The sequence below is a fragment of the Mytilus trossulus genome, chromosome 2 (genome assembly GCF_036588685.1).
Source record: "Mytilus trossulus isolate FHL-02 chromosome 2, PNRI_Mtr1.1.1.hap1, whole genome shotgun sequence".
Lineage (NCBI taxonomy): Eukaryota > Metazoa > Mollusca > Bivalvia > Mytilida > Mytilidae > Mytilus > Mytilus trossulus.
The window spans coordinates 73,546,271-73,562,074 of NC_086374.1; the positions used below are offsets into that span (position 1 = coordinate 73,546,271).

The following is a 15,804-nucleotide window of genomic DNA, read 5'->3' on the forward strand; positions in this document are numbered from 1 at the left end:
TTTAAGTCTGAATATGCTTCAATTATTCATTCACAGTATTTAATGCCTTAGCTATAAACTTGTGATTTGAAATGTATAATTTTTTCATTTTTTTTTTATTTAAAGACATATATCATATTTGCAATGCATAATATAGTATTGTTAAAGTCATTCACTTATAAGAAACAGTTTTAATTTTTTAACAAATTAAGTATATACATAAGCAAAGTTACTATAGTTCTAGACATATTTGATAGACTGTAAGTTAGATAAAAGCTTCCTATAAATGGCGACACATAAAGTTCATTCAACAATCTGGCATCCAGCTGTTTACCTGCTCTAGTGGGTCTTTCTCAATTTCTGGCTGAAATAGTGTCATAATATGTGTACTGTGACTATGTTGTTAGTTTTATTGTTTAATTTTCTGTAATATCAATGTGTTCCTTCATACTAGTTTACCTTAAGGGCATATGATACAGTTTTGAACCTATATTTACAAGTTGATGAAAATTTGCATAAAGGCTAATTTTTACATGATTAAATCAAATATGTAATAAAAAATATACCTTCATGTGCTACTTTTTGAGCAAAATGAGTTCGAAATTTTGTATATTTGCTCAAAATTCAAATTTGTGGCCGTATTTTCTTTTACGAAAGAAAGACGTAACTTTTTTGTTTTAAAAGATAAACACAAATTGTTTTTTGTTAAATAATTTGTAAATTCTGTATTTGATAAATATACAGCAAAAATGGCGTTTTTTTTCCAATTCATGACCATTTGATAAATATGAGTTATTTCTGAATAAAAAATGCATAATATTTTAGGATACTTATAAAAATTAAAAAAGTTGCACTATTTACAGTTTTATAAAATTTGGTCCACATAATCTCCCTGCAAAATGAAACAAAATGTTGTTTTAAATAATAAGGGTCCATGCACTCATTTTCAAATGAAATCAGTTTGAATGATAAAAAATCAGTTGAAAAATGCATCGAAATGTCAGTTTGACATCGCGAAAATAACATTTGACGTTAGCAACGTCATTAACTCCCCTGTAACTGTATCGTATGCCCTTAAGGTAAATGTCTCAGATGTTTGACAAGTCCTTCTGGGAAAAAGACCATGCCCCCCCCCCCCCCCCCCCCACCCCACCACTACCACCACCACCATTTCAACCACAGGGAATACAAACTGTCACATATTTCATGCAAAACTACTAGTAGGTAAATTTGGACATGAACAATGCCTATGGTGCAAAATTAGCCATTTTGCATTTCTGGGTTTGAAACTTTAATTCTAAAGTGTTGCATATACTATCATCACATAAATCTTTTATGAAGTGGTCATGCCTTCAAATCCCAAATCCTAAATAACAAGCATAGTCAATGAAATTTTCAAACTTAAACTTCAGCTCAAAATTTTAATACAGAAAAACATTGAACTGGATTGACGGAATCAAAACTTAAATAAAGAAACAGAAAAACTTGAGATATTTTTCAAAACACTTTTAAAGTAATTTTTCTAGCAATCCTACAGAAAATCCATGTATTGAAAGTAGAATGTAGCATAACTTTTAAAATTTCCACTTTGTAAAATACATTAAATGGTAACTAGCAGTAAACACCTTATGTTGATCAGACATTAATCTAGCAAGTAGGATACATAATCATACATTTACATCATTTTTCTGAAAGCAAAGTTATATATTTTATTAATTTTGATATCATTTTCTATCTACCTTTCTGTCAACATCATGTACAATGACAAAGTCAAACTAGAAAAGTTGAAAAAGTTGAATATTTTTTTTTCCAACCAATTTTTGACAGGAATATACAAGATATATTTTCGTACAGCTGCTTGTTTAATCAGACAATTCACTTTTTTTTCACTAATTATTTTAGTAATAATAATCTTGTTAGAACAGATTTATTCAGTGAGAACATAGAAAATTCAATATCTACAGGCAATAAAAGATTCAGTGCAGCTATAAATCCAATGGAGTAGAAGGAATCAGACATATACTATGAATATTAGAATCCCTAAAAACCCTTTCCTAAATTTCTACATATAATCTTTTATTTTAGCTGACAATGTTTAGCCATGCTTAATTTCTTCTTGTGGCACTTTTTTAAGAAGCCATCCACTGAAGTTACCAAATACATAATGCTAAAATATTTTTCATTTATTTACAATGAACCAAGATAACCATATCAGGAACAGTCCTTAAAATGAGTAGCTGCAATCGATGACATTTAACATCATCTACTCATGCTTTGATTTAACTATACCCAGGAGTAGGTATCAGTAATGCTTCAACTATAAATAGGAATTTTAAAATATAGGGATGATTGTAAATAAGACAGCAACCCAACACCACAAATTCATCTTAACTTAATATTTTGTATTGATATTAGGTGTATTTTAAATGATTAAATCACAACGATCTACAAAAATCAAAAACAATAATTTAAGTTGTATACCTTGTCTAATTCACTTCCCAGTTTCAGCTTACTTTCCACCATTTCATGTGCTAAATCATCATTTTCTTGTTCCAGCCTCATGTTAGCGTCCAGTAATCTCTGGTTTTCTCTCTATAGAATATCAAACATTATACATGGACCTGACAGTATATAAATAACACATAGCTGAGAGGGTGATAGAGCAGATTGTTACCCCGAGAAAACATTGTCAACTGTGGCAAAGCCAAGGTTGAAAATGCTTTTTAGAGGGGTAGCTATCTGCTCTATCACCCTCTCAGCTATGTGTTATTTAATTTATTATACTGAATGTCCTTTCATTATTGTCTATTGCCGATTAATTTCATTTTTAAAAGTATTTTAATCTATGACGTCACATACATAACGTGACAGGTATTAGAAGAAAAAAAAAAAAAATGTTCAATTTTTTTATTTTGACAGTCAAATAATAAAATTTGAACCAAAACATAGAACTTAAGCATTGTATTTAATTACTTGATGTAAATACAAATCACTGTCCTTTAAATTATTGATATTTGATTGGTCTGGACGAGAGGGTAACATTAAAAAAAATGTCACCCACTCAGCCATGTGATAGAGTAAATTGACACCCTATCCAATGAAAATATGTCATTTTAACGTGAAGTATAATAAAATCAAATAATCAAGGACTATATAAAAATTGTTATTCATTATATCAGTTGATTTGTCAACTCTTTTAATCCTCAAATAGAAATACTATAATGTATGTAGTGCCTTTCAATAAAATCGTTTGATTTCAAAGTTAACAGTGATATTGAAGTATAATTTGAAATAGTTGTGTCAGAAATAAACATTTTTTTTTATTGAGATAGATCATTGATTCCAAAGTGTTTGCCACTAAGTCTTTTTAAATTCATCCCACCAAATACTTCACTGTTTACATGAATAATTAACTTGATTAAAAAATATAATCAAACCTCAAATTTTTCCACTGGATTTTCTTGCTGTAGTAACTGCTCCTTCATTGCTAAATATTCTTTTTCATATTTTTTTAACTTGTTGGTTTTTACCTATAAATATATAGAGTATGTAAAAATATGTTGCCTGTGTGTGTTCTTTTGAATAGAAGTCAATGAAAGTCTATATATAAAACAAATTACAGAATGATGAATAAAATTCACAGATCTAAAACAAATTGTAATCCTCTTTGGTTAGAAACTTGTTTCCCATTTTAATCTTATTTGGTTAAAAACTTGTTCCTTATTTAATTGTTGTTCTCCTGACACAAATTAAATTTAAACGGCATTGTATATCTATACATGATATAAACTTATATGCTGATCAATTTCTAGTGTTTGCATTTCGATTCCAAATTTTCGAATTCAGTATGGTTTTTTTGGCAATAACTCCACATCTCCTGGTGTCTTTAGTCAAAGTAAGAAACTGCTGATTTCAAGCATCTTTTTAGCTTTGAATCAAATTCTGTAAAGGTATAAAATGTAGAATCAATGTTACGATAATTAAACAACTCATGTTAATACCTTTGCATTGATAGAGGCCTGAATTAATTCTTTGGCAGCGGTGTCCCCTCTATATTTCTTTGGTAAGCTCACTCTGAAGAATTTCAGTATACCTTCAAAGTCTAGTGCTAATAAGTCTTTTCTAGAACACTACAAAAAGATTCAAAATATTAAGTATAGTCAGATTAAAATTACTTCTCAAATTCTGCTATTATCACTGTTAATTTATCTTTTTTTTAGATCATATCATATTCTAAAATTTAGAATTCTCTCCTCCATTACATATACCTTTTTTAGCTTCTTTAATAACATTTTTTATCAGTCCTTTTTCTATGTAAATGGCAGACAAAATATTGTCCGAAATAAAAAAACGTAAACATAGACACAATCTTGCTGGATTATAAATGTCTATATTCTGCCCCTAGTAGGAGTATCACCAGGATGTTCTAAGATTTTCTTCCAAAATTTTTCACTTTGTGAAAATAAATTGTAACTTATCTAAAATACGTAAACATTCAGTTCCTTCTATTAATTAAAGATGAATAATTATTGAATCTTAAATGACCACAAGAAGGCCCAAGGTTCCATTTCATGAGGCACTTGTAGATTAGTTTGTTTTATAAAATTATATGCACTATAGTGCAAATATGTAGTCTTTTAAACAAGATGCAACCCATAATAATATACATTGCAAGTACACATTTTATTTAGGGGCCAGCTGAGGCCCACCTACAGGTGTGGGATTTTCTCACTGCAATGAAGACAATTTGGTGACCTTCAGCTGTTTTTTGCTCTTTGCTCGGGTTGTTATCTCTTTGACATATTACCTACTTCTATTCTCAATTTTATTGCTGCATGTATTTGCCATAAATTCAAATAAACATGAAGACTCTCCAATGTTTATTTCCTTCTTTGACTCTAAAAAATCTTACCTTTAATAATGCCACTGCCACACCCATCAGAAATGTGCTGCCCTAGAAATAAAAATATAAACTGTTAATATTGTTATTTAGAATTACCACTGCTTTTCTCTAACATTCTCAATTTCAATTCACATAGGTATGAGGGTTTTCTTCATTTTTTTCCACAGTTATCAATAGTATTATTTCCATTGCTATATCAGAAGAAAATTATTGTTCAAAATATAATTTGTGAAATTCTTCACAATAAAATTGTCCTAAAAAGGTATGATGTAATGTTAGTTATAACAGAATATATTACCTCTGATAGAAACATGTCCAATATATGGAATACCAAGTGAAGAGGAAACTTGGAAGTAAACAGTGTTAGGAACCATTGAGATGGTATGATGTAGTGTTAGTTATAATAGAATAGATTACCTCTGACAGAAACATGTCCAATATATGGAATACCAAGTGAAGAGGAAACTTGGCAGTAAACAGCGTTAGGAACCACTGTGATGCAAACATATGAATTTCTAAACCCATCTCTGTAAAATGTTCAAATAAGTCGGGAATATGATCCTACAAAATAAAACTTTCATATTTTAGAAATATGTTTCAATAATAATATTAAAAGTTTGCTTGATGCATTATATTTTTTTTTACATGTAAATATTGTTAATATTGATGAGATGTTCTGATCTTGTTTTGATATATGTATTTTACCACTACTTTGACTTTTAAAATGAAGAACAGTTAAATCACTGTTATTTTGCTATCATCCTAAGTTTTTCATGTTTATTCTTTCAAATTTGCACCTGTAATATTTTTTAAGAAGTGCACAATAAATAAAATGACACTCCATAATAAATTTGATAACCTAAATAATAGAGGAATTGATACCGTATATGAATACTGCAAAAGTGTAGGTTCAAGAGCTAAAATTGGTGCTATGATTTTAATGTGTTCTTTTTTTAAATGAGGCATAAATACAATTTGTTTTCGATAGAAATTGTTGTGATATTACTATGAATACGAAATCCATTCTTTTTGGCAAATCACATTACAAATCAGGGCTGTTCCAGAAAACTTAAAAAGACTCATATTGATGCAACTGCAGTATTTATGCAATCAGTATACTAAGTTTACCTCCATCAGTCTTTCGAGCTGGTAAAACTTTAAATGTAGATCTTCAAACCCTGGTTTAAACAGCTCTCTTACTTTATAATCAAAACAAATCTTTATCAACACTGAGAAGGCCTGCTCTTCTGGCATCTAAAAGTATAATAAAATGGGGTATCAGATGAAGTTTTACTTTCATACAGAGTGTCTCTTTGAACAATTTTGTGACCTACTAGATTGAGTATTTTTATAGAGACTTTACTTTGAGTACAGCATATGTGTTTCCCATCATGAAAAATCAGAAGAGGATTATAACTATTCATATTCTATTTTGTTCGTTTTGCGTTAATTTTCTTCTCATTTAATTATTTAGACAATTGCAATTAATTTTAAATACACAACTAGATATCATGTTTTACTTACATGAAGCAGTAAGGAAGCAGCTACAAAGGAAATGCCTTGAACATATCCTATTTCTTCATCATACACGGAATATGCCTGCAACATATTATGTTATTACTATAGAGTTCAATATAACATATCATGTAACTAAAATCTGAACCTATAGTCTTTTTATACGAAAGCTATCGTCTTCTGTCATTTATTCAGGCTATTGCTTTTCTTTTGTCCAAACAACTAAAAACATGCAAATTATCTCCCCCTACTTTATGTAGATTGCTTCTAGTGTAACTTTTCTTAAATAATTAGTAAACCTCCTATCTTAATATTATGTGTTATGCATTTCTACAGACGGTTAATTATTTGTAACCCCTCCCCCCTGGATTTATCACAAGTTATACATAAACACTGGGGGCAAATTATTTGTAATCCTTCTGATTTTATCTTAGGTTATGCATACTTTCTGGTGATAATTATTTTGAAATTCTTTTTTCATGTCTTACAACTCATTCAAACAGCTTATCATTCATTTTCTGTAAGAAATCTTTTAACTGTCTTCCTTTAGTTATATCTTGGCAGAAAAAAGTCCCTCTCATGTTTGGTAAATTGCAGATTGTATGAAAAGTTAAATGGAAGAAAAACTAAGTCCACATATAATAGGCGAGCGCCAAAACAAGGATTTCGGAGGTTTTTAATGCACCTACCTAACACACGGCTATATGATATATCATTTGAAAGGTCTTTTATCGTACATTCAGAATTGCCTGGTCGTCAAACTGGGAAATGGTCACATTTTTCAAAAAACGGCAAAAAAGGGGGGAAAATATAAGTCATAATTTGACGATATTGTTCGAAAAATGCAGTTTAAGAACAAATTCATCTGTAATATAATATGAAATATATCATTTGACAAACTATAGTCTATCTATTTTTTGTTTCTGAAATAATTTTTTTTTAAAAAGTGTTTAAAATGAAAAAATCTCGTATTTTTGTGAAAATCATATTTTTTACGGATATTGATGCAAAACTCTCGATAATATTTAATTTTGCATCTAAACACACACAAATTCTATTGGTTTTATATTAGTAACATATATAACTAGTTTTTTAAGTTCTAATGTCTCGCCTAGCTTGTTTTTCATACCGACAAAATATTGATAAAACTAACTTAAAACATATCTTAAAACTGCTTTAAGGTAAAGGAACAGTAAATGGGCTATGTCGCAGATTTTGCTACAAAATTGCATACAACCTTGGCTCGTTGAACTACAACTAAAAATCGAAAAAATAATACATTTATCTCTTTTATTTACTGAAAAGTTGCAAATTGGTTTCTCTTAATATGGGTGAACATTTGTATAGAAAGCACATAAAATCGGCGAAAAACCTTCTAAAATTTGTCTTAAAATCGCCAAATCTCTAATTCTACTCCATAGATTTTTCTTAAAAAACTATATATTGTTGACACATAAATTTCTGTTTTAATGATATAAAATAATCATTGGGTCACCGACTTCGTTTTTTATCTAATATTCAATTTGTTACCTTATTGGTAGTGAAAAACGTCAAAAATCAACGTTTTACGGCCTGCAACGCGATAACGTTACGATTATTTCGACGTTTTGTTGGTTTTTTCACAAAGAACGCAACTTTGAATGATGTATACTGTAAACACGAAGTCGGTGACCCTATCTTTATTTTGCATCATTATTACGGAATTGTATGTATCAACAACATATAGTTTTCTAAGAAAAATCTATGGAGTAGAATTAGAGATTTGGAGATTTTAAGACAAATTTTAGAAGGGTTTTCCTCAATTTTATGTGCTTTCTATACAAATGTCCGTCCATTTTGTAAGAATTCAATCAGTAATATTTCAAATGATAATTGAGATAAATGCATTATTATTTCGATTTTCAGTTAAAGTTCATCGAGCCAGAGCTGTATGCCAAATTTTACTGAAATCGAAGACATAGCCCATTTACTGTAACTTGACCTTAAAGCGCATATTTACCATGTTTACAGCACAGTTAAAAATATATGTTATTTTGGTCTCTTGTTAGTTCGACAGTTATAAATACAATATGATTTAATTGTCTTAAGCTTGCCAACCACGTCAAGGCCGAAGATCACTAGCAAGGTGGTTTTTTTTGTTGTTTTCTGTTTTGTTTAGATAACTTGCAAGGTGTTGTTTCTTTTTGGTTTTTTTTCTTAACTACCACTATCATCGCAAACGGAACTTAAGTACACAATCATTTGGTAGAGTTATTACAAAACACAAAATTATAATAATATACATATTTACATTGAATAACAGTGAGGCAACTTAAACTTGATGTTGCCCCATTGCTCAAATGCTCTTTCGCTATTAGTCAATGGTATCGTTTTCATCTTCATCATCGTCATTCATTTGATCTTTTTTAAGAGGTTGATGTTCTCTTTAGAATAAATATTTTGGCAAGTATCACTGCCTCAACATGGACAAAGCTCCGTGCAAGACATTTTCTGCTCTCGGCAAATACATTTCTTGCTACGTATTTATTCCCTCTTGCAAGAACATACTAAATCTTGCAGGAAATCGGACGTCATCATGCCTAAAAAGTAGAATGGATCTGGGCCATGTGAACTCTTTTCCATCCGTATTCATAAGGAGACAAATCATTTGTTAAAATGACCGCAAAATATGTTCTTTGAATGCAGGTTCACTTGAGTCTTTGCATGTTACAAGTTTAACACGTAACTTGTTTAAGTCAACATGTGATGAAGCGAATTTTTCTGTTAAGTCATACAAGCTTGAAATAAGCCGTATGGCTGCTGACAACGATGTGGAAAAAGCAATCTTGTCAAAGTTTTGGAGATTTGTAAACTTACTCGGAGATTTTCTTATCAACTTGAAAACAGTCCTTTTGCCAATCCCAATTATAGCAGAAGTGGTATCACAACCAGTTCAAGCATGAACTACAGGGAGAATGTTAGCTAGTAAAGGTGAAAAAGATTAACTTAACTCATGGATTGGTATGTACCTTCTACAGTCCCTAAGACAATAAGTTGACCCCGTCAAAAACAACATTTGTTCAGTCGACACAAGAATCTTGAAATAATGAACACAGAGCACAAGAACATCTGTATCGGAACACTTGACTATGATTGGTCGCCTTATATTCAACTGCTAAAAGATTTTATCAGAGTATAACATGAAGCAAGATTCTTGTGTCTGTGTCTTCGTACGAGCAGGACAGATCTGGAGATCGATAACATGCTCTCATTGAGTGTTGTCGCTCTATTCTGGATTGGAAAATGCGCCGTCAAGAACTAAACATTTGTTTTCATCCTGGAACATATCAGACAAATTGCTGCTCAGATAATCTCAACTGAAAGTTCTCAGAGCTTGCTTGTTTTTGTTGCTTGATAGACATTTTTTCCAGTCTGAAGCAGTTCGGCCTTCAGCGATATGAAACTTTTTCGTAGTTGTTGCCGATCGTCTATGTCGCTCTGCTGATTTTATGGAATGTTCAGTACTAGTGTCATAGTGATCGGAGACATCAACAACCTTGTCTGTGAATAGGAAGCATGATTGCAAAAGATGGACGAAAGATACCAAAAGGGACAGTCAAACTCATAAATCAAAAATAAACTGACAACGCCATGGCCAAAAATGAGTGCCTGCATAATGTAAGATTTGGCCAAGTCTCCAATTGTGGACATCCTTTTAACATCAAATGACTGAAATCATGCCATTTCTTATTGGTACGGTAGCACTGTGATCGATTGGAGGAATGTTAGGGACTGATCCTACCTTAATTTTCAAATTCATGGGAAGATCAGACTTATTTGTCTTCCTCATAATTCCATCGTCATAAAATTATGCAGTGGGAATGGGACAAATTAGATAGGACGAAACAGTTTCCACAGATACGTCATCTCTACATTTAGTTAGAGATAGTGCACGGGTAAACACAAGCTCGGGAATCAAATGACCTTTTACAACTTGCCCAGATTTGCATTTTAGTTGTCCTTTGGGGTTCATATCCTCAAATGTCTTCAGTCCTGATCTTTGTCTGTTGATAGTGATGACTCAACAAATATCTTCCTTTTTGACATTTTTGTTTTTCAAGTTTCAACTGATTTTAACAGTGAATCTTCAATGTCGTGACTTGCATGGAGACCAGTTGAAATGTTCATATGCTGACGGGAGAGATTATCAACGTCAAATGGATTTGTCATATTTTCTGTTATATAAACAGGTAGATCGTCTACATATGTTTTATCCCTTTTCATTGCAGCTGGTTTTGCTTCATCGTGACATTGGTCACCTACCTGGACAAGACACGCACGTGCTTTCATTGCCGATGTTATCTGACTAAGCACATGCCTTGTAAGATTCCATCTTTTCAATGAAGCCTTCCTCTTTGTTAAACCAACAATGCCTCTAACAACCTTAACACATCATTATGTCTTTGCCTTAAGCTAACAGTATTCATTAAGGTTGTGAAACCTCTATTAGTTGTCATACTGAGAGTCTCTTGTGTGATATTTTGACATATTATACAGCATTGCTAATTATGGACACGAAGCAGCGCTTCATTGGAAGTGGCGCACATTTCACAGGACTTGGACACTCATCAATGATGAGTAATTATGATAATATTCAAGAATATACTATTATACAAAATGCAGTCTGCTGCTTACATACATGTATCACATGCTAATATCATTAGTAATGGTTAAAGTAGTCTTTTGGTAACACATATACGAATATTTATCTAGTAATATGTTAAAACACGACTTGTGTTTTGGAAACTCAAGTGTAACCTATGCATATTAGATTCTAGATTTATATAAATTTGTAGCGTCTGGGATAAACACGATACAGATCCGGAATACCGTTTAATAATGCAGATTTTAGAAAAGTCGTCAAACGTTTATTATCCATCATTGAGCTTCGATGTGTGTCGCAATCTTTTCAGTGCATATGGAATTTATAAAAACAAAACATATAAGAGTTTTAATAAGTCATTGACACTGACAATCTAAAAAAATATGGTATTTTTTTTTGACATTTTAGGGTTGGTCTTACAGATGCCTCAGAATCAACTAATTTTTCATAAAATCTTCTTTTTATTGGATTCCATGTCTTTTTAGAATGTATTCAAAGCTATCTTAGATAAAAACGAATGATATATTCACAACAATGCCGATATATGCAATGTTAAGTATCACCGTATAATCCAAAGTAATTCGACATGTCTGTGTTCTCGTGAGATTTGCAAGAAACGTGACCATAGGGAAATTTGACGACCACCCAAATCTTATGCTCTAGAAGTTTTTCTTTCGATTGATACCAAAATTAGCTGTGTGTTCGATAGGTGCATTAAAAACCTTAACTAGAGGCTTTTTCTCAAATTGGCGCTCGCCTATAAGTAAAGTATGGAAAAACTGGAAACATTTTAAACAAAGTTTACTTCTGAATACCAACAGAATTTTTTGTTCTAAAATTTATTTCTGGATACTATCTTACGATCCTAAACAAAGCTTTTGTTCAAGGTTGGCAGGAATCCAGGATAGTTTTAGAAATTTATTAATCTTAAAAACTTAAAACACAGAGTGAATGTAATGTTAACTGGCAGAAAAAAACTAAGTCCATTTATAAGTAAAATAGGAATAAACAGGATTATTTATTTTAAATTCATTTCTGGATACTATCTTATGATCATAAACAAGCTTTTGTCCAAGTTTGGTTGAAATCCAAGAAAGTTTTTAACAAAGTTATTAAAATTTCAAGATTTTAACCAAAGAAAGAATATTTGTGGATGCCGCTGCTGCCAACGCCAGAATGTAAGATTGCTATGTCTCGCTCTTTTGACAAAAGTCAAAGGCTCAACAAAAATGTTATTTAAATAGTTTCAGAGACTCACGAGAAATGTTTGTCTCTTGTTGAACCTTCATATATAAAGTCTACAGTACCCACCTTACTTATTCTGTATAAAGAATCCTGTCCCAGTCCTCCTGTTTCTTTGAAGAAATCATGTGCTGGGAATGTTCTATTTATATCTCTTTGTATCACATCTTCATTGGGGGAATCCTTAAAAATAAATCAAATATATCTTCATTTGAGGAATTCTTATAAATATTACAAATATATCTTCATTTTAGGAATTCTTAAAAATATTACAAATATATCTTCATTAGGGGAATTCTTAAAAAAAAAATCAAATGTACTTTAAACAGGTGAATTATATTTTCTTAATATAATTAAACTTTCGAAAATTATAGAAATTCAATGAAAATTAAGTAAAATTATGGTATAGAGACAGTAATCAAACAAAATCAATTGGGGAATGTGTCCATGGGACAGATGATGTCCCCTAATTTGGCATATATTTTGTTTTATGATCATTATGAACCTGCATTAACTAAGTTTTATGTTCAGTATATGTTGATGTATTTGCTCATTGTTGAAGGCAGTATGGTAACCTATACTAGTTGTTAATTTCTGTATCATTTGGTCTCTTGTGAAGAGCTGTCATGTTGGCAATCATTCCACATCTTCTTTTTTATATTAGTTAATGGTAAACTATCTTGAACTAAAGCTTTAACCTGATAAAGATCAATTGGTCTCAGGATTGGACATAGACCAGAAAACATAATCCTCCCTTCTATCTTTGGAGGTCAAGGAAATATATATTGTTAAAATGCATTCTCAGCACAAATATTAAGCTTAAAAGTACAATAAATGAATTTTTTTATTTTTTTTAGCACAAGAAACTGATATTTTACCTTAGTTATCAATACTCTGTAAGCCTCCAAGAGATCTGAGTTGTCATGACAACCAGCCAGAAGTTGCCATACTTCTCCACGGAGTGCTTCTGGAATGCCTTTCTTCACTAAATGATGAACTTGTTTAGGTTTCTGTGTTAAATTTTGATGCCACTTCTTCAGAACTTCATGCCACGCTTGCAACAGATCTTCATCTGTGATCTCTTTACTAACAAAACCATATCCACTTAAAAGTGGCTCATCTCCATCTACAATTAAAAGTTAAAACTACAATATCCCCTTACTTATAACAAATTAGAAGTTAAAGCTATACCATCAAGTTCTCCTTACTAACAACAATGAATCCCCTTAGAAGCAGCTTATTTCTGTCTACAATTAGATGATAAAGCTTCATTTCAAGTTTCCCTTACTGACAACAATGAGACCACTAAGAAGTGGCTCATCTTCAACTACAAATCATAGTTAAAGCTACAACATCTTGTTACTCAGAACACCTGATCCACTTAATAGTGGCTCATGTCAATCTACATGCAGAAATTAGAACTACAATTTCAAGCTATCCTTACTAATAAGTGATTTTTATGTAAGTTAATACCTCTGTGTTTTTGTGAGATGATCAGTTGCCTATAAGACTTTAGACACGTTAAACTCACCGCATGTTATAAAGTTATAAGTATAAACATACCTGATTCTTCCTCAGGGTCCTGTGGAGTTGTTATATCGTCAGGGATCTTTTGTCTGGTTGTGTTTAGACCCTGTAAACTCATTCCAGCTTTCTGTCTATCTATTTGTGTTTGGCTGTTTACACTGACCACGTCAAACATTCCATCATCAGACTGAAATAATCAATAACATAATTTACAGATTTTACTTAGTTCCTAGAGAACTCTTAAGATTTTTACATTTTATATAACATCACAAAACCATCTATCAAAAATAAGAGTTTACCACTATAGTTTGATGAATCAGATAAACCAGTTTACTGCTATCCTATGCATCAACATAGTTGAACTGCTGCTGGATAGTACAGATATAACAACTAAATAGATATCAGAAAACACAATCATAATGGGACTTACATTATAGATGACATGGGATTAGCATTGAAATATCATAAAAACTTTTCTAAATGACAGATGATAAACCTTGGAATGTAATAAAAAAACATTCTGGATAAAACAGGATAAAGAATACTGGAAGCTTAATTGAGGTCTGGAGCTAGTGTATGAGTAACTGCTAGTAGTCCTGTGTTAATTAATGTTGATCATTATCATTCTACTTAGTTTCTTCTGTAACTTATTATAACAGCTTGCTGTCACATTGGCTAGTGGTATAGAAGAGAGATCAGATTACAATTGTGTACTGGTCCAAGGCAAAAGTATTATACTGGTGTTTGAAAGTCATAAATCAATTGAGAAAATACAAATCCCGGTTACAAATCAAAATCTCTAGAAAAGAGAGATTCCTGTAGGTTCCTATGATATTTCCTGTAATTAAATGAGGTTAAGATTTTGCAAGTGCTCACCATTTTAGTCAGTGACTGAATACATGAAACTCAAACCCATGTTGACAATCAGTACAGTTTTATGAAGAAACAAATGTAAGTTTTGCAGACTTCCCCTCTTTCATTACAGGAAATATCATACGATTCATAGGAACTAGCATTGTCAACAAAGTCATAAACAACAGAAGAAAACCTATAATTGGCAAATAAACATTTCTATATGTGGCCAATATAATTATAGGTTTACAAGATAAACCAATATGGTCTACAGAAATCTCACTACAGATAATTCATTTATCCTCTGTTACATTATTTATTTGGTAATTTTGTCATTGTATCTGCACCTTTACAAGAATATAAGAACTACATTCTGTGTATTGATTCTCAAGGCTCTAAATATTCAATTAAATAATGCAATAGTATTGATAACAAGAATGTGTCCATAGTACACGGATGCCCCACTTGCAATATCATTTTCCATGTTCAGTGGACCGTAAAATGGGGGTCAAAATTCTAATTGGCATTAAAAATTAGAAAGATCATATCATAAGGAACATGTGTACTTAGTTTCAAGTTGATTGGACTTCAACTTCATCAAAAACTACCTTGACCAAAAATTTTAACCTGAATCCTGGCGAACGGACGGACATACAGACCAGAAAACATAATGCCCCTCTACTATCGTAGGTGGGGCATAAAAATAGTACTTTTAGCACTTTATAATCATTTTAAGTATATTATAATCTTATCTGATTTAAAAGATGTGTTACTAGTTTGGATTCATGTTTAGAAATTAATGTGATTAAATAAAATGCTTCAATGAACACAATCTAATATGACCACAGAGGTTGAACCCTGAACAGTTGGGCCAAATTTGGATTGTTATCAAATTTTTGACATAATATAGATTTCTGACACAAATCAAATATCATGATCTTACAAATCTATCGCGCAATACTGTGCAATTAAAGATTTCTTCTTGCAACTTTATAAAAATTTGGAATCCCCCCTTGGAGCAATTAACCCCACACTTGATACCTGCCTTTCCTTTGTACAAAAAATGTAGTATGGAACCTTTTTCAGAGAGATCCATACACTTAAACACAAGTTAATATCTGGAAACTAGATATATAATATGCTT

The 15,804-nt window shown here is 31.4% G+C and overlaps 1 protein-coding gene across 6 annotated transcripts in view; it reads right to left on the bottom strand.

Moving 5' to 3' along the window:
- LOC134707976 (rab GTPase-activating protein 1-like) overlaps positions 1–15,804 on the bottom strand; it is a 66,850-nt gene that overhangs the window by 17,422 nt on the left and 33,624 nt on the right. For 4 of the 6 annotated variants that reach the window (XM_063568177.1, XM_063568173.1, XM_063568174.1 and 1 more), the window contains 11 exons: positions 13,845–13,995; positions 13,160–13,407; positions 12,351–12,464; positions 6,407–6,481; positions 6,011–6,136; positions 5,300–5,443; positions 4,892–4,933; positions 3,981–4,109; positions 3,417–3,509; positions 2,461–2,571; positions 314–343 (listed from right to left, as the gene is read on the bottom strand). In XM_063568177.1, the coding sequence (XP_063424247.1) occupies positions 314–343; positions 2,461–2,571; positions 3,417–3,509; positions 3,981–4,109; positions 4,892–4,933; positions 5,300–5,443; positions 6,011–6,136; positions 6,407–6,481; positions 12,351–12,464; positions 13,160–13,407; positions 13,845–13,995 (1,263 nt within the window). The remainder of the gene's footprint in view (positions 1–313; positions 344–2,460; positions 2,572–3,416; positions 3,510–3,980; positions 4,110–4,891; positions 4,934–5,299; positions 5,444–6,010; positions 6,137–6,406; positions 6,482–12,350; positions 12,465–13,159; positions 13,408–13,844; positions 13,996–15,804) is intronic. The other 2 variants (XM_063568179.1, XM_063568178.1) reach the window with 1 other exon arrangement.